The following is a 25491-nucleotide window of genomic DNA, read 5'->3' on the forward strand; positions in this document are numbered from 1 at the left end:
CGATTATAAATTATGCACTTTGCAACTGTGAGTTGCACAAATCACATCTGGACTGCTTCAACTGGACATAAAGTTTCACACTGCTGGAAAGCCAAGAAGTAGGTAAGTGTAGTTTAATCCTTAAAGTATGGCTTTCTATGAACAGAATGAAAGCATTCTGTAGTAACAGAGTGACCTTCACTGAAATCAGTGAGCTTAAGAACTGAAAAAGCTTCCAGGACTAGGTACCCAACTCTTATTATACAGTGCTGGCTGTCTCAATTTGCCAAGGCCTGAATGCTTTACTGAGTAAGGACTTCAACTTAACCATAAAACTATTCTGGAAAATATCTTACCAGATAGCATAATCTAGAATTAATTTAAAATGAAGAATGATTCTGATAATTCAAATGCACTTTTTTTGCATAAACTTAATTATTACAGTTTTTTCACACATGTTTTTTTGCCGCATACTCTGATTTTTGTCCTCTTGCTTTCAATCCTTTCAACTATTAGACATGCAACAATGTAATTTTAGTGTTTCTCTCCACACTTTGGGTCAGGTCTTGTAATGTGGTCTACGAAAAATGGAATGTACTCAGGAGGTTAGTTATAATATATACTTTTACATATGGCTAGTTATAAAATTATAAAATAATTTCCTTGCGTGAAATACAAATGCTACTTGTGTACATTAACTATATTACATATTTTACAAGGGTTGTTCCTTGAAAATTAAATTCCTCGAAAGTAATGCCTGTTGTTTTATTATCTTGGCCAATGACATCAGAGGCAGCAGAGGCAGGTGGTGGTATGGCAGTAGAGGTTGAACTTTCTCACCAATAGCCCATTATGTTTTGCTGCCATGGTGACAGATGGCAGCAGAGGGGCACTCTGACACGATGTGTCTGACATGGAAGTGCAGATGAAGCAAAGGTGTGTCACTGAATTCCTCCATGGGGAAAAAATGGCACCCATTGACATTCATTGATGCTTGCTGAACAGTGATGGAGACCAAACCGTGGACGTGAGCACGGTGAGGCAGTGGGTGGTGTGTTTCAGCAGTGGTGACACAGTGCGTCACCTCTGCTAGGTCAGATTGTTACAAGCACAGCATGCAGGCTATTCTTCATTGCTGGTGAAAACGCATAGCTAACAGTGGTGACTGTGTTGAAAAATAATGTTTTGTAGCTGAGAATTTAGTCTATCAAATAGAAGGCATTACTTTTGAAGCGACACCTCTTCACTCAATGCAGCCCTGGCAAGCCAAAAGGTTGGACATCCATGGCATAACTATAGAGGATGAAGTTACCTCTGCAAATAGTCTCTCTCCAAAGCACCTCCTCACAGGAAACCAAGAAGGGATGCTTTCTATCACCAAAAGCAGCAGTAGTTGAAGTTATATAACTTCTGCAGTTGCTGAAGTTATAAGAAGAATACCAGATTTTCTGAAAACCAAAATGATAAAGAGGAGGGAAAAAGGTCTATTTTGAAGTGAAGCAACAGGTATACATAGCAGATAGAAAATCACAGTTATGCAGCAGGACATCTATTACTTTCCCTTCCTAAGAACAAAGTTTTGATTTTAAAAAAAAAAATTTTTTAGGAATCAAAATGTCAAGTCTACCACACTTTTAACTCAGGAATGTGCAAACCTTTCCTTCTTGCCATGGTCAGGTAGGCTGAGGACATGTCAGGAAGGGGATTTTCCTTGCTCTTCTGAAGCACAGCAGCTCTTAGAAGGCAGAGAGGGAAGGCTTAGAGCAGCCCACAGGAATTTCTAGCCATGGCTCAAATTATTCATAACAGTGCCATCTGCTGGGATCTGCTCCAGGACAGAACATTTCTCCGAAAGGAGAGTCCGTTTTTGTTTTTTTTTCATAGAGGAGGCAATGCACTATGAATATTAAGATTTTGAAAGTACACTTTGGGTTTCATTAGAATACATTACAAAAGTCAAGCCACTCTCATTAGTGCACAGTTTCTTTAGATTTTTTTTTCTAATCAAGAGAGAGACAGATTTTGTTTTTATTTTTAATCGGTAAGTCTCCACTGTGATAAAAGCTCAATCAGTAAAGCACTTAAGCAAATGCTTACCTGTAAGTGACTAAGTGGCTTCTCTGAAGGTGGTGGCACTAATTGCATTTCCTCCAGGTCCTGCAGGACGTGACCTGAGATCATAAAAATAGTAAAAAATAAAATTAGAAAAATAAATACTTATGAGTGTAGCACTGTTCTTTACCAAAGAACAACTCACACATAATCCAGATTCAGAATGAGAAGAATTTGTGAAGCAAAAATTAAGTTTGTGCATGAAGAAAATATATACTGCAAAAATCACAACATTGCTTGAATCAGAACTAGTAGGGAATTATAGAGTCACAGAATATCTTCAGTTGGAAGGGACCCATAAGGACCATTGAGTCCAACTCCCAGAACCACCCAAAAATCAGATTGTATGTCTGAGAGCACTGAAAATAAAACCACTAGCAAGCTAACGTTCAGCAATTTAAAAATTATTAGATTATCTTCTGAAATAAATTCTACACTCTACAGAACTGATACTTATAACTCCACATTCTTCATGGATTTCTTTTAACATAACAAAAATGTTTCTCTGTTCTTAAAGCAATCATAATGCTAATTTTACAACGTTTACACCAGCTCTAGTTTTACACTTGAGAAACACAACCAAAACAGCATGTAAAGCTAGAACTTATGCTGTGCTTGTCAATCTTGGATGGCCAAGCCAAGCTAGCTATGGAATTGGTTTCAGATATTGCAAATGTTTGTTTTACTGCTTCATGGGCTGTACAAAGAAACTGAAGAGAGAATGAATTTCTAAAGAAAAACTAGAGAGCCAGTGAAATCATTTCATTGAACTTTCTTTTTTTTTTAATTTTTAGGAAGACTTTTAATTAAATTTTGGAATTGATATTTTGTCGTATTATGGATGATAAATGTATAAAAACATCTTCCAAGCAGATTACCAAAATTCATGGAAGATAAGTCCATCAAAGAGCTACAATGCCATATTCTAGTTTTTGAGAAATATCTTTTTATAGTCTTATGCATGCTCAAAGCAAATTTTAAACAGTTCCTAGTTTACTTCCGAGCACACAGCATCACTGCAAATCTATCCCCAGATCCTTCACACCGTTTTGTAGGCCCTGTGATGCACACCATTAGTGACCAACTGGGATCAGTTTGTTCTGCAGCTTACTGCCATATCTGCACAAAGCTGTAAGCACCCATGCGCAGTGGGATTACCTCCATAGACACTGGGGAGCCTGCAGAAGACCCAGTCAGCTCCTATATAGTGATGGGACTTGGTTAAATCCTTTTTTTTTTTTTTGGCCAATGTGTTTGCCTAAAATCTAATGAGATAGGAATTCCTCAGAGCAGTGGTGATCCCTCAAACATCTTGCTCAAAAGATTACACCTCTCAGAGAAGTTTTATGCTTCAAAGGGAAGCCATCGCTTCGGAAAGAAAAACAAAGAAATAAAAAAACCAAAAACAGCACTTCTAAAATTAATCAGATTTCGGATGGTTGATTTAGGACATGACAAGTGGCAACAGCTGTCATGGGAAACTACTAAGTGAGAGAGATAAGGAGCACCCAACATGTGCCAGCTGTAAGTAGGCCCACATTCACTTGTTTACAGCTGCACAGCTGGAGCTGCCCACCAACACTTGCTGTCTGTCCCTGTCCCAGCACGGTCTGGGTCAGCACTGCTGTTTGTGGTATCAGAAGCTTTCATTTCATAATTAAGATCCTATGTCAATTCTTTCAGCCTCACCCATCAGTGATTTAAGAGCTCATTAAGAAGGAAAACAGCATGGGCATAAAACATAGAAGATTGGATTTTGTGAACGTGTACAGGGCGCGAAAAGCAGCTCCATGCTGGTGAGGATATCTGTACTGTTCCTCTAAGAGGTGAGCAGGAGCTTAGGCATGAATAGGTAGACAAGCTTTGGAGGCCAGTTTGTCCTCCTTAATGGAAAAAAATCTCAGCCTTGGAAAACCTGATTGCAGCTATGATTTGTTGCTGTAGTCGTGTGACAGTGAAAGAGCAGTAAGAGGGCTGGTGATGGGAGAGGTAATCTGAAATCGGGTTTTACAATTAGAGTATGTGGACATGCACTGAGCACGCTCAGTGAAGATCACAGTATACACATACACATGCAAACATTCATCTATGTCGTAGGATCATGGAATCACAAAATAACTTGGGTTAGAAGAGGCCTCAAGGATCACCAAGTTCCAGCACCTCCAGGGACAGGGCATCCACAGCCTCTCTGGGCAGGCTGTTCCACATCCTGACAACTCTGTAAAATGCTATTCCCTGACATCTAATCTAAATCTCCCTTCCTTTAGTTTATATTTTGAGCTCAGCAAGTCTGAGGGCTGCTCCAAAAGTAATGTCTCCTATTTTCAATGTCCTAAAGCTTTTACAGAATGCAGTGCCTTAATTTTGACATTCTTGAGCCAAAGAGGATACTAAACAATCTTCAGTCATGTGCTGTGGGATAGTCAGATTGGATGGGCCTTAGAGAGACCATCCAAGGAGAGAACACAAACCCGTTGTACTCCCTAGCCCAGTCTTGCCAAGGCTATGGTTGGAATGGAGGCAAGATCAAGGACAGGTGGAGATTGCAGGGGTGCTGCAGACCCAGATTCTTTGCCTGGTATTGCCTGAGTATAACCCACGCCTTGGGTGCAGGCTGGTATCTGCTAAATGTGGGGCCCAAGAACTGACTTCCATCATTAGGCACTCCCAGATATTAGCTTGGCTCCTGGCTCTGATTTGGACTGTCCTGGCTAACAGTCCCTCAGGAGCAGATTTGTAACTGCTTGCCCTGCGAAAATCAACAGTCAAATAAAAGAGATCATTTGCTTCAAATTTTGAAGGGTTATTAACACACAAAAATCTTCATTTCTGACCCACTTCAGCACTCACTTTCATAGAGTGCTCACACTTGTAACAGGCTGAAGAAGGCTCCTTATACGAGTGTTTCCTGTTCTCACTTTCTGAAATTAAACCTATTTGCTACCAGTTGACAAAGGAAAAGGAAGAACACTTATTGACTCCTGAAGATATTATTCTGGAACATCAGCTTCATGTGCTCTCTGGAGATCATTTCCCTGCAAGTACACCCCCAAGTGTTTACAGACATTGGTGACATCACCGTGATCTTCCTCTTCCCTGGGCTAAACAGGCCCAGCTGCCCCCCTCAGCTTCTCCTCACAGGAGAGGTGCTTCAGTCCCTGAAATGATCTGAAGATCCTTCGATGCATGATAAATGATGGGTGGGTTACATACTCTGAGTCTTTCAAGTGAGTTGAGTACTAATTTAGCACATTTCCAAGATGTTTGCCCATGGCTGATAGATAGGACCCGCAGGAGATCTGTGCCCTTCTAGAGAGGCAGATGGAGGTCAGATCACGGAGTCCAAAGTTATCAGATTTCTGTGCTTAGGCAACTAAATCCACATCGTGTTTATGGTATGCTGACATCAGGTTAGGCTATCCTTGCACCTCAGAAACAGCTGGGTGCTGTAGAGTCTCTCCACAGCTTTCTCACCACCACAGAACAAGCTGGAGCCAGCAGAAGGTGCTTTGAATGTGCCTATGGGCACTAGTGAGTGACAGGAAATCCATGTAAACTACTCCCAGAATGTTCCGGTTCATTACAAGGCTTAAAGGATTAAGAGAGCACAAAAGCACTGCTGAAAAGCTGTGCAGGTGATTACAAAGAAGATGAAGGAGAAACCAGAGTTGCACAGAGATGTGACTTTGTGGTTTAAAAATATGAATGCTTTGTAAGAGAAAGGGAAGCTCACTGATCATGTTTAGTAGACTATTTGCAATGAAAGCTTAATTAAAACTCTTGATTAGGCTATGCGGGAAAGGAAAGAATAAACAGCTTCTTTATAGAGAAAAAAAAAATAGTAGAGAAAGATCTGTCCTCAAACTTTCAGCTCCAAAACGAGTGCTTACACAAAGTTTTTACTACAATCATATGCTGACATTACAAAAATCAGTGAAATCAAATATCATGGGATTTCAGGAAGTATTGAATCAGCCACTTATGTCATTCCCCTGCTGAATCCTGGACAAAACTTTCACTGCCATCTCAACTATTTTTACCCTTAATAGTTGGAGATCACGTGGTGCAGTTTTTAACAGTGATTAGTATTTTTGAACAACCTTCTCAAATCGACTGTCTGGACTCACAGAAACTTCTAAGCTGCATGATAACAGCAGCCACCAAACTTCTGATGAAATAAATCATAGTTGAGTGTGTTGGCAAACTCTAGGTTAGTGTTTGGAGTAAGTTTGGAGTAGAGCAGTATTAACTGTACTGCTTAGGTTAGCATTTTAAAATGGCTTATGTGAGCCAAGAGATTGTATTTTCCTTCAATTACCTTACAAGATCTATGGGAAATGTTCAATAGACAGTAATGTAAAATCTGGAAATGAGCATAGATACATGCAAATAGTAAGAAGGTTCTATCACTCTTTTAATTTGCCAGCTTTTAACTACCACTTAGTAATATTAATTTTAAATCTGAAGAGAATCACCTTTAGAGAGTGACTGTTAAGCCACCAAAGGACTGGTCTTGGCTCACTGGTTAAAAGCAGTGCCATTTAAATGCATCTCAAGAATGCTTAAAGACATTCATTCTTACATGCAAAACTCTGTGGCTGAGGAAAAAGTGCTGTCAAGTAGGTCACCCACCAGATAAATGTTCAGAATCTGGAGATGTGGGTAGAAACTCAAATCTCAGAGCTCCACTACCATATTATAAAAGTGATTGGTATTCCACAAGTTGCACTGTGAACATCATATGCAAAGATAGCTTCAAGAATTCAAAGCTTAGACAAGAGTTTTCTTATGTTGATTGATGGCCCTGTGTCACTCAGGTTTATGGGTTACAACCACTGGAGACTTCAAAATGAACTAAGTCAAACATAACATCATCCTTTGCTCAGTGAAGCAAGAATGCAAGTCTGAGAAACCAAACTGGACTGTCAAAAAAACCCGAAATACTTAACTCAGAAAAATGTCAGAATTTCAACACATTTGACAGCTTCCATTTTCAATGCATGCAAAAGTGATTCTGATGAATGCGGGCAATGCATTCAAAATATTTCTTTGACATTAAAAATTCCTAATCTAGTATATTATCCTTAAATAATTCACACTTTTCTTCAGGTAGGTCTTGCTATCTTTCGGATGTTCTCTAGAGGAAATATCTTCATTAAAGCAAACAAAAATAGACCATAGCATTGGAAGCTATCTTCACACATGGTGCAAGAGTACGGTAATAATTTAATGATACTGCTGAATAGCACATATGAACTGAAGTGCTACAAAAAGGAGGTGTGTTCATCCTGTATCAGGGCTGCTGTTTATCATGAGAGGAGGAATTTTCTGTGTGTGTAAAAAGAAATGTATTCTACTGATGGTCATAATTACACAATCCTTAAAATTCAGCCAGTTCTTGTAAGGACATCTCTTTTTAAAATGGTTGATTTCAATCTCTTTACAATTTCTAGTCAAGAGGACTCTGCTTTAGCAGACATGCTGTTAAGCATTGCCCAACAGTATCTGATCAGTGCAGAGTTTTCAGATATTTATAAGATCTTTTAAAGCCTAACACATGACAATGTTCTGGAAAACTCTACCAACACAGCCTAGCTCTTCTCCCATTAAATTAATGGATACATTGCTCCATATGACTGTGGAAGCAGTACTAGCCACACTCTTCAGAAATGAGACTATTTATGCTTTTTTTTTAATTTTTATCTGCTACACAACATTCGGTTAGACTACAAATATTAGAGTACTATTTATACATATTCTTTGTACATATATCAAATATACATTTGTGAGAGAGAGCATTTAAAATACACAGTTCTGAATCTATTTTATTGAAAAACATATTACGGTCTGGACCTAGTTTTCCTAACTCCAGAAACTTGAAATGATGCCTGCATTAGGAATCTGTTTGTTTTAGCTGCCTCAGTTGTTAATGAAGAGAGGCAGAAGTCCACCAAGGCTGTCCAGCTGCATGTAAGACTGCTGATGTCATACACATGTAGGTTTACAAGCACAAAGGGAGAAAACATCTGGCAAACAGTTGCTACTAAAATCTGGAAGTCCTGCCCAACTAACATCAAGTAAGTTGTATCTTATTTTCCTAGGTGTGTCACTTCTTTTAATGTGAATATTCACATAAATTAGAATCCGAAGGAGGAGAATGATTTGTTAGATGAAATTTTATCACTTATCTTAAAGCATTTTGCAGCCAGTACAGAGAAGAATAACTGCATATTTAGCACTCTGCTGCAGTACTTCAATGTAAGAAGACAACCTGTCAGTCTTGACAGGTACAAACCAGATGTTCAGAAAAGGTTTTTCTGACAGCCTTTTTACTACCCAAGAGTAACACTAGAACAGAAGAAATGCACCCGCACGCTGGTGATGTGAGCACTCTGAAAGGCCTTCTGGCTGCCAGCTTATAAATAAAGCCTTCAACACTTCAAGAGTTTGTAATTCTTGCTTTTATACTTAAAGTGAAAAACTAATGCATGGTCAAGCCTCAAATTTACATCTTCAAGCATAAGTCTGCTGTGTAAGACTGAAGTATCACTCATTTCAGAATGGTGTCAATTGTTCACAAAATGTGAACACTGCTGTCTGTTTTTTTTTTTAATTAGCTGCCTGACGGAAACTGATGTGTCAGCTTATGAGAAGAAAAGTATGTGGTAATATCAATGGATTCTATGAACCCTAGCCCAGCTCCTCTCCTCATAGTTACATGTTATATTTATGTTATATATTACACCAGTTATACCAGTGTAATTCTGTTGATGTGAACTTTATGGTCTCTGATCCAGAGTGCCCAAATGAGAGGAGGAGTACATCCATTACACTGAGTAGATTTAATCAGTAAGATAAGATAGCCTAAAGAAATATTTTAATAGGGAGGATACATATTTTTCACTTAAATATTCTCACCTCCATCAGTCTTAGCAACATCACAGTGGACAAGCTGTGAAGGTGCTTGAACAAAGACTTCCCACATCAGAAAACATTGGCAAGTAAAAATAATGCTTCTTTTCTAATGGAGAGTATACAATTTTTTACTGTTAATGAATGTTTCTGATAAAGTATTGGTGGCAATAATTTAATTTTTATACTCATAAGAAAACCTGCTAGAATTTTTTACAGCTTTTTTTTCCAATGCTGCACTGTGTTTATCTAAGTAAAGTCTCTTTACAACCGTATAGAAAAACAGCCACTGCCAAGAGAGTAGTTTTTAGAGCACGAATAGAAACATTTTCTTATTGTTCAGATATTCCACACAATATTCTTTCTGCTGCCTAAGATTTGTAACACATAGACCTATCATACTGAGGAAATTATACTAAGTGTGTTCGAATTTTTCTTTTTTGTAGTATCCTGATTCCTTTCTTCCATTTATGAAATAGTCATGTAAGGATTTCTCAGAAGCAAGCAACACTAGAGTAAGTAATGTCATTGGGCTTGCAGAATTTCAGATAAAAAACTGTTTACCACATGAAAATGGCTGAAGCAGCTTTCTGATGCCTCACATCCAGGGAGACCTCACTGTCTCCAAACAGATGTTTGTTAAAAAGGAAACTGGTGTTATAACTTGGTTGGATAAGCAAATGTCTTCGGAACTGGGAATGGAAGTCCTCATGCAGCCAAGTCCCAGCTTGATTAGCAGATGTGCTGCTTACACAGAACTCCATTTAATTGTTCCAGATGGAAGGTCAAGAGGTTTTAGCACCTAAAGTAGCGCAGGGTAGCACTTGAGCATCCTGCTAGACCGCAGGCAGAGCCAACAACTATATTTTCAATCTCCAGTCTTCAGCTGTAATGAAGAAGTTCTTCTCAGGAAATAATTGCAAAAATGACTACCTTTGCATGAGTCTGGTTTTGTTTTTCTCTGACCAAGTTTCATGTAGCCTCAGGGGAAGTTGTAATTGCAGCCCCAAGGGACCTCTATGTAGTGAACCTGAAGTAGTGAACCTATATTGTCTCAATCACATCCTGTGTAAGAGAGCACAGAAGATACAGGGGTATTTCAAGAGATTTAAGAGCGACTCCACTTTTCTTGGTTCACAGGCTCTTTGTTCTGATGCTCTGGTACAAACACTCAATAAGCAGTCAAATTGAGACCTCAGAAAGAAATGCCAGTTGAAAGTTCCCCTAAAAAAACCGTTTTCTTGCATCCAAAAAGACAGCTTAAGTATTCATTCAAATAGTCTGTTCAAAAACTTCATGTAATGCAAGTAGAGATGTTCACAAGTAGCTATGCCACAAAGCAGGTATTTGACTTGAATCAGTTCCCATCAGTTCAAGACATTTGCTAAAAGAATCCCCAGCTACTAGTGTGGCATGAAGCTTATATTTAGATTCATAGATGCAGTACGTGACACCTTATTCTGTTTAGAAGAATTAGAATCCCAGAGCCAGCTTTAAAACTGAGATTCATCTGTTGATAAAAATGAATCAACGGGGTGGACAATTTACATTATTTTTGAGAGTGAATATTTTAAAAAGTATTTCTCCTACTGTAATTTGGCAGTTGCAGGACAGATTGACAGGAAAGGCTGGAGAAAATAAATGACTTTTCCATTTAGCACTGCTCTGAGAAAAATAACCATAACTATTCAGTTAGCACTGGCTCATCAAGCCATGTATGCCTGCAGCCTGGAAACTTGGACACACACCCTTCACTTGTTATCCGTAAGCTCTTTGTATAAATTTGTTCTTGGGCTCCACCTGTCTTCTCTTCTGGTTGCTCATCACAGCAGAAGTGGGGGGTCTTGGCACATTAGACTTCCACAACACCTGGCACAAATTCTGGGGTTTCCTCTGGGAAGAAACAAAGGTACAGCTGTGTCAGGCACCTAAAGCTGAGCAGTGCACCCACATTCTATAATGTTGATTTTTGCTTGGAGAAACAACCGTGTTGATGTTCCAGCCTGAGACATGCAAACACGTTTCTATCCATTTATATCAAGCAATGCTGCCTGTATTAATATTGTTCATACTGAGCCTGTTAGCAGAGCGGAGTCTGCAGACAACTGGGAATCAGATATTAACATGCTATGTTTGAAAGTAAGCAAGTTCCATCATTTAATACATAAAAAGGGCACCAAAGCCTGGAACTATTTATTACAAGTTTATGTTTTCTCCCTGTGACCCTAGAGCAAATCTCATTTACAACTGGGAATATGTTATCTTGCATGGTGAATACCTGACCTATTTCTACAAAGTAATTTCCAGAAACAATGCCAAAAGCATGTACTGCCTCTGACAGGGTGACAGTGCAGCATCTCATATGCATATGTTCTTAGTAAAGGTATTTGAAAAAGCCAGAGCAGTCCAATTCAAACTTATCACCCAATTATGCATGCTCATGACAATAAGGTTGTTTATTAATTGGACTGTGACCCAATACAGTGAAGGGCTTGGCCAGAGTTATATAAACCATGGGCTTCAACACCTTCTCTAACAGGAAACTCTGCTGAAAGGAGAATACTTAAAGAAATTGCCTCAGAGTTATGGTGATGGAGCATAAGTGCCTTACTGATACAGACTGCATTTATGTAATCAGATTAAGTGCTTTGCTCAATCAAATACTTTTCATTTCATGTTTACAATTAAAATTTCCCTTAGTATTTGTTTAGCTATTAAATAAACACGACTTAAGCAAGACTTTGTCTAATGCAGCCAAGAATATCATTGATCTTCTTTGTGGTGATAGCAGAATGCTGCCTCATGTCCCCTTTAGTGTCCACCAGAAACCCTCAGGTCCTTCCCTATAGAGCTACTTTCGAGCTGGGTGGCCCTCAGTGTGTGATAGTGCTTGAAGTTTTCATGCCCATGTGCAAGACCCTGCACTTCTTGTTTAACTTCATGACAATCCCATCAACCCACCTCTCCAGCCTGCCAAGGTCCTTATGCACAGCAGTACAGTTCACTCTGGTGAATCAGCCACTCCCTCAATTTCATTTTAACTCTTCATATTTGTGTTTATCTCTAGCTGAGTTCCACAACACCAAAGCTTTCATTGCCTGAAGTTGCTCACCAACTTCAGTCACGTCCATTTTATTCAGTCAATGAGATGTGAGTAGGAGCAATCAGCTTTAAAATTCCAAAAGCCTGAAACTGTGCAGCATGTTCTTTTGTTTTTTTGTTTCAGAGAATGCATGTTTCTAGATGACTAAGAGAGCTGCGCATCTAAAGATTTCAATACGTAACATTGTTAAAATGATTTTAACATCTTTCAGAATGAAGTCTGTGTTTTGTCCAGCAGAGGGAGACCAGGGTTTTACGTAAATACATTATTTTCCTTTTGTGTTTTTAACTCAAATGTATCAAACATAGATTTTTAAATGATTTTATTTTTTAAGACATGGTTTTCTAAATCATACAGGCAGATAAATTTAGGGGAAAAAAAAACTGATGAACATCATATTTAAAACCTTATAGTGCTGGATACTAATGCAGGATTTGCAGACTTCATCCCACCTTCAAGTGTAGCACTCTATAAATAACAGAAAACAACTTTTTTCTTTTTTTTTCTAACATGATTTCAAAGTCCTATTGTGATTCCCGTTAGATTTAAAATGCAAAGGATTCAAATCCTACATTAAAAAATAGAACAAAAGCAGCCCTCTTTGTCTTTAAACTGTTTGAGAACTACTCATGCCCATAGCCTGAAATAGATTTCTTATCCAAGACACATTTTCCTGTCAGATGTTTTTAAAATCTGACATAATACAGTCAATGAGTTGTTCAGTTACCTGCATTACTTCATATGCTCTGTCTTTATATATGTATGATCCCCAAAACACTCATTGCAAGGACAGTACGGTAAAAGGAGCTACTACAGAAATAATAGGGTGTACATTATTTAATGAAAGAAATCAAGTCATGGGGACATCTTATTGTCTACAATAAGATCTACTTATTCTACTTCAATAAGATCATTAGTTCTACAAATTATTATTAAAATGGAAGCTTCAGATAGAAATTGAAAACACATTTAATTTCATAGATGATCCGTTTTCCTTTTTTTTTTCCTATCTACAAAACCTATACCATAACTGCTATTTTTAGTTGGAGAAAAAGAAGAGATTTTAAAGGAAATTTCACTGGAAGAACAGCAAAAAATACAATGGACTCAACCTCTGGAGAGCTAAGAAAAACGATATCTTTAATCATCTACTTTTACCCCTTTCAGATGTTCTAGTCATTAACATACAAATGTCTCTGCTCATATTAAGTTATACTAATGTCAAGAGCAGCACAATGCAGGTGTGGAATGCCATGAAGCATATCAGCAGCATGTACTAACGGGGTCATGGGTCAGCCAAATAGATATAGGCCTCCAGGCATTTCTGCTTTTCAGTTCACATTCAGCTAAAATTAGAAGAAACTGTGTTAATTCTATGCTACTGGATATAAGAATGTAAGAAAACAGGGTAAATGTTCCATTATCCCCAAAACTCCAGTGACAGTGTGCCAAAAGGAAGGTGAATCCTCAGACCAAGGAAAACTGGAGGCAGTCCAGCTCTGTGAGCAATCACTGAAGGAAGTTGGCTGTGCTGTGCAATTGTATTCCTGAATCTCTCTGTGGCTGTTCCACATGCTGAAAAGAGAATTTCACCTAGAACCAAGTGAGAGATTCATACACATTTAACCCATGATAATGAATGAGAACTTGTTGACTTACCATATGTAGATAAAAGAAGGCAGATGAAGACAAAACTAAGATAAATGTGTCTCTCCTCTTCTTCTGTGCTCCCTTTAAAGGCTATTACAGATTTCTGGGCTTTCTGAAAGGCCAGTGACTACAAAAACTAATGTGAACTGCCCCAACTCATTCACTATACCACGATGGCAAGAATAGTTCCAAAGACAGCCCAATATACCCCTCATTCACTGTTACCTGTGAACCACCCTGCAGCCTCCTCCCATTACCATTTCTGATGAACAGCCTGCAGCTTTCCATTCCTAGGTAAAGATCTAAGCACTCTTAGCCAGGCTAAAATAAAATAAAATAAATCCAGTGCATTTAACAGGGGTAACATCTGCCAGCTGTTTGCATTCTGGAAGAGGCCAATGTAAACCTGGAAGATGCTCTTCACAGACAGGGCCTGGTATCTTTTTGGAATGGCCCACTAAAGCCATGATCCTAATATAAAACACTATCCCTGGTCTCTCTTTTCTTTTCTCCGAGCTCCCTCCTCCACCACATGATTAATCTATTACCCATTGGTTACTTCGAAAATAGTTTTAAAGCTGCAGGTAAAGATTTTTGACCTAATTTGAGCTTATCTGGCACAGTGCGGTGTTCATAGGCTTCAGATTCACAGCTGCAATAAAGGAGAACCACTTGATAAGGAGCTCTTGGGCTTTGTTCAGGCAGCAAATTCAGCAGGTTTACTTTGGAGATTACTTCATGATCAGGATAGCTGCATAACTAGAAAAGGCACGAACACCATTTCAAACTAACTAAAATGAGTGCTCAGATAAAGGTGTGAGAAAGACAAGCAAAATTGGCATGGGCTTCTATAGAGGAAAGGAGCAGGATTGCAAAACTTGAGAATGATAGCCATAAAAAAAATAGTGTGAGAAACAGAAAAAGAAGCATTAGACTTTAACTGCATATTCTGTGTTTGTTCTGTCTTGCCTGTTAGTTCTGGTGCAGTCAACCTTCAGAATGAAACCAGCGTGTCAGAGACAGAAAATAATGAAATAGTTATCTGAAAGCCAATCAGGAAGATTTTTTTTGGTTTCTTTGTTTTTTTTCCCGATACTTTGGAAAACTTTCCTGAAATTCTGCAGAGAATGCTGCCAATTCATTACCTCCTCCAGATCCTCAGTGGGAACTCGCTAACTTTACACTATGATTTGCACTGGAAAACTCATCACCTTTTCCTCTCTTTCCCTTACTCTCTCACATTTGCACATCTGCCCAACTTGCCTCATTCTGTTTGCACAGCCCTGCACTCACCTTCACCCCCCTCCCTTGTTTTTTTAAGTCTTCACCTGCATAGCTTTGCCATGTACTGTCCTGTACTAGGAGCCTATGCAAAACCTTAAATTGAATACGTCAGATGCACCAGCAAACAGCTAAACACCGCACAGCCTTTTACCTCACTCCCTACTGCCAGAAGGTTGGGGAGAGAATAGGTTGAGATAAAAACTATTTACTAAGAGAGAAATAACAGCAACAATAATTATATATACCTATATTTGCAAAACAACTGGTACACAGAGCAATTGCTCACCACCTGCCAACCAACGTCCTGACAGTCCCTGAGCAGCGGCTATCCCCCTGGCCAACCTCCCTCAGATTTATAGTTTTTTTCATATGATGTCATATGGTATGGAATATCCCTTTGGCCCATTCAGATCATCTGTCCTGATTCTGTCCCCTCCCAGCTCCCTGTGTTCCCCCAGCCCTCTTGATGGCAGGGCAGTACAAGAAGCTGAAACATCCTTGATTCTGTACAGTACTGCTCAGCAACAACTAAACATCGGTGTATTCTCAATATTGTTTCTCTTTAAAGCAAAAACACAGCATCATACAAGACACTATGAAGAAAATCAACTCTGTCCCAGCTGAAACCAGGACAGTTTTTATGATAAATTCCTTCTCCAAGTGATTGAGAAGCCAATAATGAGATGTGCTTTGCTGGTCCTCATTCTCATGAACAAGAGGCTGTTAAGAAACATGAAGTTCAAGAGCAGCCTTTGCTGCAGAGACTGTGAAAGTTTACAATCCTTAAGGCTGTGAGGAGGCCACACAGCAAATTCACTATCTTGGACCTCAGGATAGTAGATTTTGTCCTCTCCTGGGTTGTGCTTGCTAGAGTACAATAGGATAAAGCCCAGGAAGAGAAAAGGGGCCCCATTTTTTAAATGGGAAAATAGGAAGACCTGGGAAACTACAGACCAGTCAATCTCATCTCTGTGACTGGGAAGATCATGGGGTAGTCACCTGGAAACTCCACTAAGACATATGGAAAACAAAGAAGTGATTGGTGACAACCAACATGGCATCACTAATGGCAAGTCATACTTGACAAATGTGATGGTCTTTTGCAATGCAGTTACAGCACCGGTAGTTAAGGGAAGAGCAATTGACATCATCTACCTGGCTAGAAGACTGTAGAGGAAATGCACCTGAGGGTATAGGTTGACACTTGGCTGAAGATGAACCTTCAGTGTGTCCAGCCAAGAAGACCAAAGGCATCCTGGCTTGTATCAGAAATAATGTTGCCAGCAGGAGCAGGGAAGTGATCATCTCCCTGTACTTCGCCCTAGTGAGGCTACAGCTCAGGTACTGTGTTAAGTTTTGGGCCCCTCACTACAAGAAAGACATCAAAGTCCTGGAGTGTGTCCAGAGAAGGTCAACAAAACTGGTGAGGGGTCTGGAGCACGAGTCTTATGAAGAGTGGCTGAGGGATCTGAGTTTGTTTAGTCTGGAGAAGAGGAGGCTCAGAGACGACCTTTTCACTCTCTACAACATCCTGAAAGGAAGTTGTAGTGAGATGGAGGTCAGCCTATTCTTCCATCTAACTAGAAATAGGACTAGAGGGAATGGCCTCAAGTTGCACGAGAGGACATTCAGATTGGACATTAGGAAATACTTATTCTCCAAGAGAGTGGTCTGGAACTGGTGCAGGCTGCTCAGGAAGGTGGTGGAGTCATCATCCCTGGAGGTGTTCAAGAAACATTCAGATGTTGTATTGAGATATATGGCTTCGTGGGAAATATTGGTGATATGTAGCTGGTTGAACTGGATTCTCTTAGAGGTCTTTTCCAACCTTGGTGATACTACCTGTACACCATTTAACACTTGTACTGCATGACACCCTTGTCTCTAAACTTCAGAGATATGGATCTGGTGAGTGGACCACTCCATAGATGAGGAATTAGCTGGACTGTTGCACTGACAGTCAATGGCTTGATGTCCATGTGGAAACCACTGACAAATGCATTTTTCAGGGGGTGGCATTGTGGCCAATGCTACTTAACATATTTGTGGACAGTGAGATTGAATGTACCCTCAGCCAGTCTGCATGTGACATCAAGCTGTGTGGTGCAGTCAACACATTAGAGGGAAGGGATGTCATCCAGAGAGACCTTGACAGGTTTGAGAGGTGGGCCCACACAAATCTCATGCTGTTCAACAGTGTCAAGTGCAAGGTCCTGCGACTGGATCAGGGCAATCCCAAACGCAAATACAGGCTGAGTGGGAAATGGATGAAGTACAGTCTTCTTTTGGAGTAGTAGTAGATGAAAAGCTGAACATGAGACAGCAATTTGTGCATGCAGCCCAGAAGACAGGCTGAAGGAGCTGAGGTTTTTAAGCCTGAAGAAGAGAAGGGTTTCAGGAGACCTCATTGTAGCCTTTGAAAATTTAAAAGGGCCTACAGGAAAAATGGGAAGGGATTCTATATCAGGAAGTAGAGTGACAGAACAAGACATAATGGCTTTAAAATAAAAAAGGGTAGACTTTGATTATATAAGAAATTCTTAATGATGAGGCATTGGCACAGGCTGCCCAGAGAAGGAATGGATGACCCATCCCTAGAAGTGTTCAAGGCCAAGTTGCATGGGCCTTTGAGCAAACTGGCCTACTAGAAAGTGTCTCTGCTTATGGAAAGGGGTTGAACTAGATGGTCGTTAATGTCCCTTTCAACCCACACCATTCTATGACTCTATGTATCAGTGATCTTGAACAGTTCATGTCAGCTCTCTTGGGCTTTGTACAAAAGCCCACATTACTAACATAACATATAACCTGTAAAATTTCTGGGAAATGTAAACTGCATGTGGATCAAGGGGTAGAATGCTGATTAGCCCTCCATAAAAGATTGTGCAAGGATAGTCACATCCTCATTTGATTTGGATGCATTAAATATCTTTTAAAATGGAAACAGAAAGAAAGCTATTTCAGATACAAATCTTGCCAGGCCATCCAAAGAATAACCAAACAGGAGTTTTGAGGACGCAGAGTGACAGCGTACCTTCAATGGAAAATAGAAGCAGGACCAGACAGCAGTGCTGTGTGTTCATAATTTTGCTTATGAATACAATCCATCCAAACTTTCTTGAGTTCAGCTGAAGTGACCTACATTTTGCCTCAGGAAAAGAATAACTTCTTCTGATGCATTCAAACATCTGACTGCAATATTTGAGAATTAATATAAAAGTATCATTATTCGACTTTTGTCAGCCAGTGTTACTGTGCTGTTTGTGACTCATGTAGGGCACATCATTATCTCTCCCAGCACCTCATACAAAGTTAGGCAGATACTTAGATTTTAGAAAGAAACATTACCTCACGTGTGAGGATACCAAACCCTGCAATGCCATACTAGTTGAGAACTGAGCCTGTTAGAAAGTAGTCCATAGCAAAAATGGCTAGCCCCATCAATAAAACATATCCTTGGACTTCCATTAAATGAGCATAGTGCCAAATATCATGAAAATGAAACCAATTAATCCAGTCCCATGGATCTTAGGTGTTAACAGCAAATAAACTGTTCTGGCAACTTAGACTAATGTTAGAAAGAAAATGTATCATTTCATGACTATTGACAACAATACAGACAAATTAAAATAATCTGTATGGAGGTAGTAGCCAATATCCAAGGTTTTTTTCAGCAAAGAATCATACTTCAGATGAGAATTCAAAGTAGTTTTCCATGACAGGATTAAAAAGGAGTTAATTAACCAAGCCAGAAAAACTCTTCAGCTATTGGCTGCTGCTGTATTTCCTCCCTTGCTCTCATCACTCTCATAGGAGGGATAGAAACTCCAGCCAAGCTTTCATTCTACATCTGTCTGAAGATCTGGGCAGTTACACTGTCACTGATATGACCTATGGCTGAAGACATTCAAGCATGAAAACTTCTCTTGTAAGTTTTTTTTGTCTTTTTTTTTTAATTTCTTGACTCAGAGCTCAGTCACCAACCAACTTCTTGCTCTGTTCAACAGAATCTGTGTGAAAACAGATGTGAGTAAATATGGAAACAAAAGGAAATATTTTGACAGCGTTTGCTGTTGAAATTGAAATCTGTCTTTTATCCTTTCTAACTCATATTTGTAATTGAGGTTATTTCTGTAGCCTCCTCGAATGCAGAAATTTCCACCAATCAGATTCTGGAACTCTGAATTTTATAGCTAGAATATTCCTCAAGAGGAATACATAAATCTGAAACTACTTTTTGTAAAGCTGTAGGATGGGCAGCGGATTCAACTGGGTTGATTTAAATAATTAATGTGTAACAGACTTTAGTTAATCATCTATCTGTTTCAGGTTATTTATCGGTAAAAAAATCCAGTATTCAGCAAAAAACCCTAAAAGTGAAAAGCTGCAAGGACGAAACACAGACCAGACAAGTTCTGCACATATTTATCGTGAGTATCAGGCCCAAGGGGTGTTGTCAGGAGAGTCTGTTTATTTTCTTTCAGAACAAAAGGTTGGGTCCTATGTGCTGACTTCAGTGGGAGCTTTTAGGCTCTATCATCTTTTGAATCACATCCCTGATTAGTTTTTCTTGCCTTTCAAATGTCACAATTACAGTCAGTGTTTTACATCAATATGTTTTCTAAAATGCCTAAAGATGGGAATAATGTTTGGAGTTTTTTAATCTCTTCTTGTATCTGAGTAAATGGAGTGGTTTTTAAAGATGCTGAGAGTTGCCAACAGCAACATGCCAAGCATTTCTTCAAATTACATCCAGGAGCATAACTATGGACTCAGATAGCTTGAAATATAGGCAAGTAAATCAGAGGATATGGAAAGGGACCTTGAGGTTGGGTGAGTCAATTTGGCAAACATGTCAATTTCCAAGCCTTTCATTCCTCATGCAGGACAAAATGTCCCTGGATAAAATGAAAAATTTGAGTCTGGATGATGATATGCTCCGATCTGAATTGGGTGAAGTGCAAGGTATTCCTGTCATGAAACCAACGTGCACCGTATGGGATCAAGTGTGGAACTTCAAAGCCAGACCTGATGATCTACTCATTGCAACATATGCAAAAGCAGGTTTGTGTAACACAGTAAATAGAACATAAAATTTTGGGATAGTGCTCACTATCATGAATGGAATGGAGAATTCCATTTTTCTGTTGCGACTGATATTTGTTTAATCCCCAAACTGACTTACATTTTAAAGACATGAAGCTCTATTAGCTGTGGTGAGCAACTTTCAACTCCTTTGGCAGAAATTACGGGCTATTACTATTGAAGTTCAAATGGTCAAAGTCTAATTGCTCACACATTTCCTTTGATTTAGGCTATAGATACTAATGTACTGTAGAACTTTTCCATCAGCAGATGGTTATTTAACAAAGTCTAGTAAAAATCAGAGTTATTGAGAGATAACAGAAACTGTACAAGTGTGAATCGCATTCATACTTGAATTTACCATATCCTAATGACATGGCATAAACCAGTACAGGAAACCTAACTGGAGATAGATTACTTTTCTTAAATAAATAACCAAATTCACTGACTGGACTTTTAATTAATTACTATTTCTCCTTTTGATTAGATCGTTTATACTTATTTTATGGGAAAGCAGCAAGTAACAGGATTTCAGTGCTTGCACTGAATGAACAGAAATACATACAGTTCAGGGGATTTGGGAACTCAATAGCATTTGAAGGTCACAAAATACTAGCAAGAATTTTTAAGTGTCGTTTCCATCAGAAAAAAAAATATGCATATTGTTACCCAAAATTATTTATTTTTGAAGATAGAGAAAATATTTTGCTGAAAGATTTTAGCTTATCTCTAGTCTACTTTAACTAAAAGGATGTTATTTGAGTCTGCCTAGATTAAAATATCTTAACCATAGTACTGAAAATAAATAAAATCAGGAGTACATTTGACATTATATTATATCTGCCAGGTTCACACACTTCAAGCATCCTGTTAGTGGCTGAATTTCCTACCCAGATAGCTTTCCAGGTTATTCCTTAGCTGGTTCTCTAGCCAAAGTACCTGGGAAGAGATGTGATTGCCCTCATGACCACAGCTACAACGGAAAAGAGGCACATGAGAGACACAAGGTATTGCATTAATTCAGGCAGATGAAATAAAATGTACTGAGCTTCATTAAAGCATTTCACATGAGAATATTGAAAATACTGCAACTTTTTTATATTGTCAAACTATATACTCACTCAAAGATTATGTATTTCTTTTTATTTTTTTTCATTCAAATTCAGGATGAAAACAAAAATTGAAATTGTTGAATTGTTGTGAAAAGGTGGAAGTTGGGATACGGGAGTTTCATTCTTCTTTTCAAATAATGCAGTCTCCAAACAGTACTGTGTCTGTTTATCTTGCAGTGGCAGTAGAGGGTGTTTCTGTTAGAAAGAAAAAAAACTTTTCAGAAACAGAATCCCTGAAACTGTGCTTTGGAAATCACCTTTTTATACCTAACTATGCATTTTTCCTCCATTATCCTCTCCTTCTGTTTTTTCAATCACGCTCTGTGCTGTTCCTTCCTCTTTTGACACGGATTCCATCCTTCCAGCTTTCAGTTCCCTAGCAGAAGAGAGTCTCAGCTCTCCCCAGGCGAAACATCTAAGCACTGACATTTTCAGGTACTACGTGGACACAGGAGATAGTGGATATGATTGAACAAAATGGAGACGTTGAGAAGTGTAGACGTGCCAGTACTTACAAACGCCATCCCTTCCTTGAGTGGCATATCCCAGATTCTTCATCTCTCGGATACTCAGGTGAATATCACATAAATAGACTTGTATTTTAAATGAAGGGAAATAAAACAAGCATCCATAACTGATGCCATGGGCTTTCTTTGCCAATGCGCTATGTGCCACAACAAGAATCAGGATGCAGTTCATTTGCTTTACCACAAGCATTGAGTACTACACAAGCTGATACAAGGCTGGCAGATGTGGCACAGGCCCTACTGAAGGTGTGCCTCTGAAAGCTGTGTGTCATACTCCACAGTACCTAAATCAGCTGCAGATGTCCTCAACACATAAGTAAAATTACATGAGTAAAAATTCCTTCAGAAGCACAAAAGTTGCTTATGCAATGTTGTCTACGTTCTGTTTAGTTGCTTAGGAGATAAATGATCGTTTCAAGTTGACCTTCTAAAAGGTCACCATCAAAATCTCAATGACAAAGAAGCACAAGTAGAACTTAAAGAGCAGGTCAGTTCTCATAAATAGTCTTTCTGCAGGCCTGAAGTTAGCTGAAGCCATGCCTTCTCCACGAACAATGAAAAGTCATCTCCCTGTGCAGCTGGTGCCTCCCTCCTTCTGGGAACAAAAGTGCAAGGTAAGGCTGAAGAGGTAGGAATCTCTCTACTTCAAATGGAAAGAAAGTAATAAAAGCAGACTGAATGTGGTTTCCAGAATCTTTATGAAAGGTCTCCTCAGCTATCTCCCCTTTCTTGCTCAAGGTCTGTGTGAAACTAAAGAAGTGGTGGCTGAGTTTTCTGTGTTGGAGGTCAGAGAATGGCAGTTTCCAAGCAAAATCTCTTCAGCCTTTGTTACTCAGGCTCCAAGAGAAAACAAGGAGAAGCTCAGTATTTATAGAAGCATGCTTAATCTTGTATTTTCTCTCTCTCTTTCTCTCTCATTTTCACATCCAACAAAGATCATCTACATGGCAAGAAATGCAAAAGACAACCTGGTGTCATACTACCATTTCCACAGAATGAATAAAGTATTGCCTGACCCAGGAACCATTGAGGAATTTGCAGAGAAATTCATGAGTGGAGAAGGTGATGAGCTGCAAATAGTTGTTTAAGAAATTTTGTTCATTTAAAACTACCCAATAGCTAAATATCTGTTTTGAAATTCAGTGCTGACAGTCTGTGGAGGAATACCCACTAAAAGTGTTTCAGTAGTAATTTCTCTTCATTCAAAGGTTTTTACCTTTGAATACCTAAAAGATGAACCATATCTTTACATGCACACTTTGAGAAAAAAAAAACAATGCTATTCTTTCCTCCATTATCTTTCAAAACCGTATGTGATGATTTTTAGGTTTTTCTCTGTGAGGATAAAAGAAACCTGCTTAGAAGCCACCAAGGAAAATACAGCAGCTCAATGGCTGTATTCTAGCATGACACACAAGAGAGCCAAGTTTAATTATGCATAGATTGTGCAGCATGAATTTGAACTAGGAGAGTCCTTTTACATAAATTCAACTGTCTAAAAATCAGGCATCTGAAAAAAGCCAATTATCTAGCTAAGGACAGGCAACCTCATAAACTGATTCTTCTTCTTCTAAAAGAGGCACTAATATCCAAAAAATAAAACCTGTTCATTTGGATGACAGTGTTCAATTTTGGTCAGAAAAAGTTTCCATAGGTCCTTTTTGGAAATATGTAGGCCTAGAAGCACCACTGTCTGGACCAGAGTGAAAGTGTCATGCCTAATTAAAAGTCTCCACTTGCATGCCTTCTTCTGCCAGCGCAGTTGCTTAGAACATAGCAACCTCTGTCCAAGCCAGTCAGATTGGTACTTACTGGAGAGAAACAGCCACTTCTGACAGCATACCAAATAATTCAACCAGTTAGAATAATACACATTGAAAGGAATCTTTCTTGTCCATATAGTCCAACACCCTGCAGGGCAAACTGAAAGTGAATCAAAACTAGCTTAAAAAACAGGGAAATATATAGGCATTGATTGTGGAGGAAGTGTCAGAGACGCAGACAGTTCAAGACAAGACTGCGTATTTATAGTTATTGCTGCTGTTACTCCTTTTTCAGTGCTTTGGGGATCCTGGTATGACCACGTAAAAGGATGGTGGAAGGCAAAAGACAAGCACCGTATTCTCTACCTCTTCTATGAGGATATGAAGGAGGTAAAGCCTGAATGTGTGTTTATAGAGATCTGTTTGAAATCTGGAAGTTCAGTACATATCTAAAATCAACAGATGCCTATTATGTCATCTGTACCTGTAAACCTTCACACAACTTTACTTTTCACCTTGATAACAACTCCAATTTCCTTGCTTTTTTTTGGCTCTGTTTCTTGTCGTACTTTCTTCTCTGCAGAATCCAAAGAGAGAAATTCGTAAGATTATGAAGTTTCTGGAGAAGGACTTAGACGAGGAGGTTCTCAACAAAATAATATATAATACCTCATTTGAGATAATGAAAGACAATCCCATGGCAAACTACACTAAGGATTTTGAGGGAGTAATGGATCACTCAGTTTCCCCATTCATGAGAAAAGGTACTGAGTTTTATTACTGGCATTAAGTCTCTTTCTGCTTGGCATTCTTCCTTGAAATAATCGTTCTATTTAAGTATAGATCTTCAGTAAGTCGTGGTTAATGGGCTTCAAGAAATAATGGCAAATTAAAATATTTTCTTTTTCATAGGAGCTGTTGGAGACTGGAAGAATTATTTGACTGTGGCAATGAACAAGAAATTTGATCAGGATTACAAGAAGAAAATGGCTGACACCTCTCTAGTTTTTCGCACGGAATTGTGAATATTAGCAACGGGAGTTATTTTTACAATCTATCAGCATTTTCCTTTTTCCATGTTTTGCTTTTCCTTCACAAAATGCCTTTCAAAATCTTTCACACACTACTGATTATTCATTACTATGAGATTGTTCAAACTACGTGGAATGTAGATTTGCCTCCCTGAATAAAATGCTCCCTCCCTGATTATTTGCCATTCAACCCTTCCACAGTAACTTTTAGCATTAACTAAATTATTTCAGATATTTTGGGTTTCTGTCTTTGTTAAACTGGAGTTGATATCACTGGCATTTTCAAATCAGAAATTAGGAAACGAACAGGAAAAAAAGCTGTGGGCATTATAATGTGCTATTCCCACATTGTATAAATGTTAATTGATAAATAACAACAATAAAGAATTTTAAATGTTGGTCAAGAATAAACAAAGCAAGAGAAGTGCACCAAGTAGAATCATTTTATTTCTTTCTTGTTTTAAGCCAGGCACCATAAATGCCATTGAGATGAAAGCAGCATTTCGAAAGACATCAAACACCCATTATCTGATGAAATTTGTTACAGGGCTATAGAGAGGTACTCATCTTCAATCCAGCTGTGAAGGTTGTAGATACTAATGCATCAAGACAAGAAGGTTTTGCCATTGTTGCCTTTTTGAAATGAATAGCACCAACTTCTGCAGACCTCTGCAGAAAATCCTGAAAGTTCATATGAAGCAGGTCAAGAGTCAGTGCTGATAATATTTGCCCCTTCTCCACCTTTATAGATGTGTCCATCAGACTTATCACATTATCACCTACTCCTTTCTATGCTCTTCCCTTGTTGACTAAATATAAAACCAGCTCAATTAGAACCTTTAGTTGCACTAAGGTTTGCTCAATATTATCAAATAATGCTTTAGCATTAGCACCAGAACTATAGCCATTTCTTCAGTTGGTAGGAAATTAGTT

General features: G+C 38.8%; 1 protein-coding gene across 1 annotated transcript; it reads left to right on the top strand.

Annotated features, from left to right (window-relative positions):
- The first annotated feature begins 18882 nt into the window (after positions 1-18882).
- LOC122156292 (sulfotransferase 1C1-like) lies at positions 18883-24987 on the top strand. Its single transcript, XM_042810946.1, has 9 exons — positions 18883-18968; positions 19370-19470; positions 19927-20104; positions 21673-21810; positions 22281-22378; positions 22700-22826; positions 23823-23917; positions 24111-24291; positions 24440-24987. Exons 3-9 carry the CDS (start codon positions 19933-19935, stop codon positions 24550-24552), a joined length of 924 nt encoding a protein of 307 aa, XP_042666880.1. The 5' UTR covers positions 18883-18968; positions 19370-19470; positions 19927-19932; the 3' UTR covers positions 24553-24987.
- The last annotated feature ends 504 nt before the right edge of the window (positions 24988-25491 follow it).

The sequence above is a fragment of the Centrocercus urophasianus genome, unplaced genomic scaffold (genome assembly GCF_019232065.1).
Source record: "Centrocercus urophasianus isolate 14NV4802_14NV808 unplaced genomic scaffold, USGS_Curo_1.0 seq_12, whole genome shotgun sequence".
In the NCBI taxonomy this organism is placed as follows: domain Eukaryota; kingdom Metazoa; phylum Chordata; class Aves; order Galliformes; family Phasianidae; genus Centrocercus; species Centrocercus urophasianus.

Excerpts from the sequence above, each read along its gene's own strand:
- LOC122156292 (XM_042810946.1), top strand. The coding sequence starts at position 19,933 with ATGTCCCTGGATAAAATGAAAAATTTGAGTCTGGATGATGATATGCTC. Across the intron at positions 20,105-21,672 it reads TGCAACATATGCAAAAGCAG|GTACTACGTGGACACAGGAG; the intron begins GTTTGTGTAACA and ends TGACATTTTCAG. Across the intron at positions 22,379-22,699 it reads TCTGGGAACAAAAGTGCAAG|ATCATCTACATGGCAAGAAA; the intron begins GTAAGGCTGAAG and ends CATCCAACAAAG.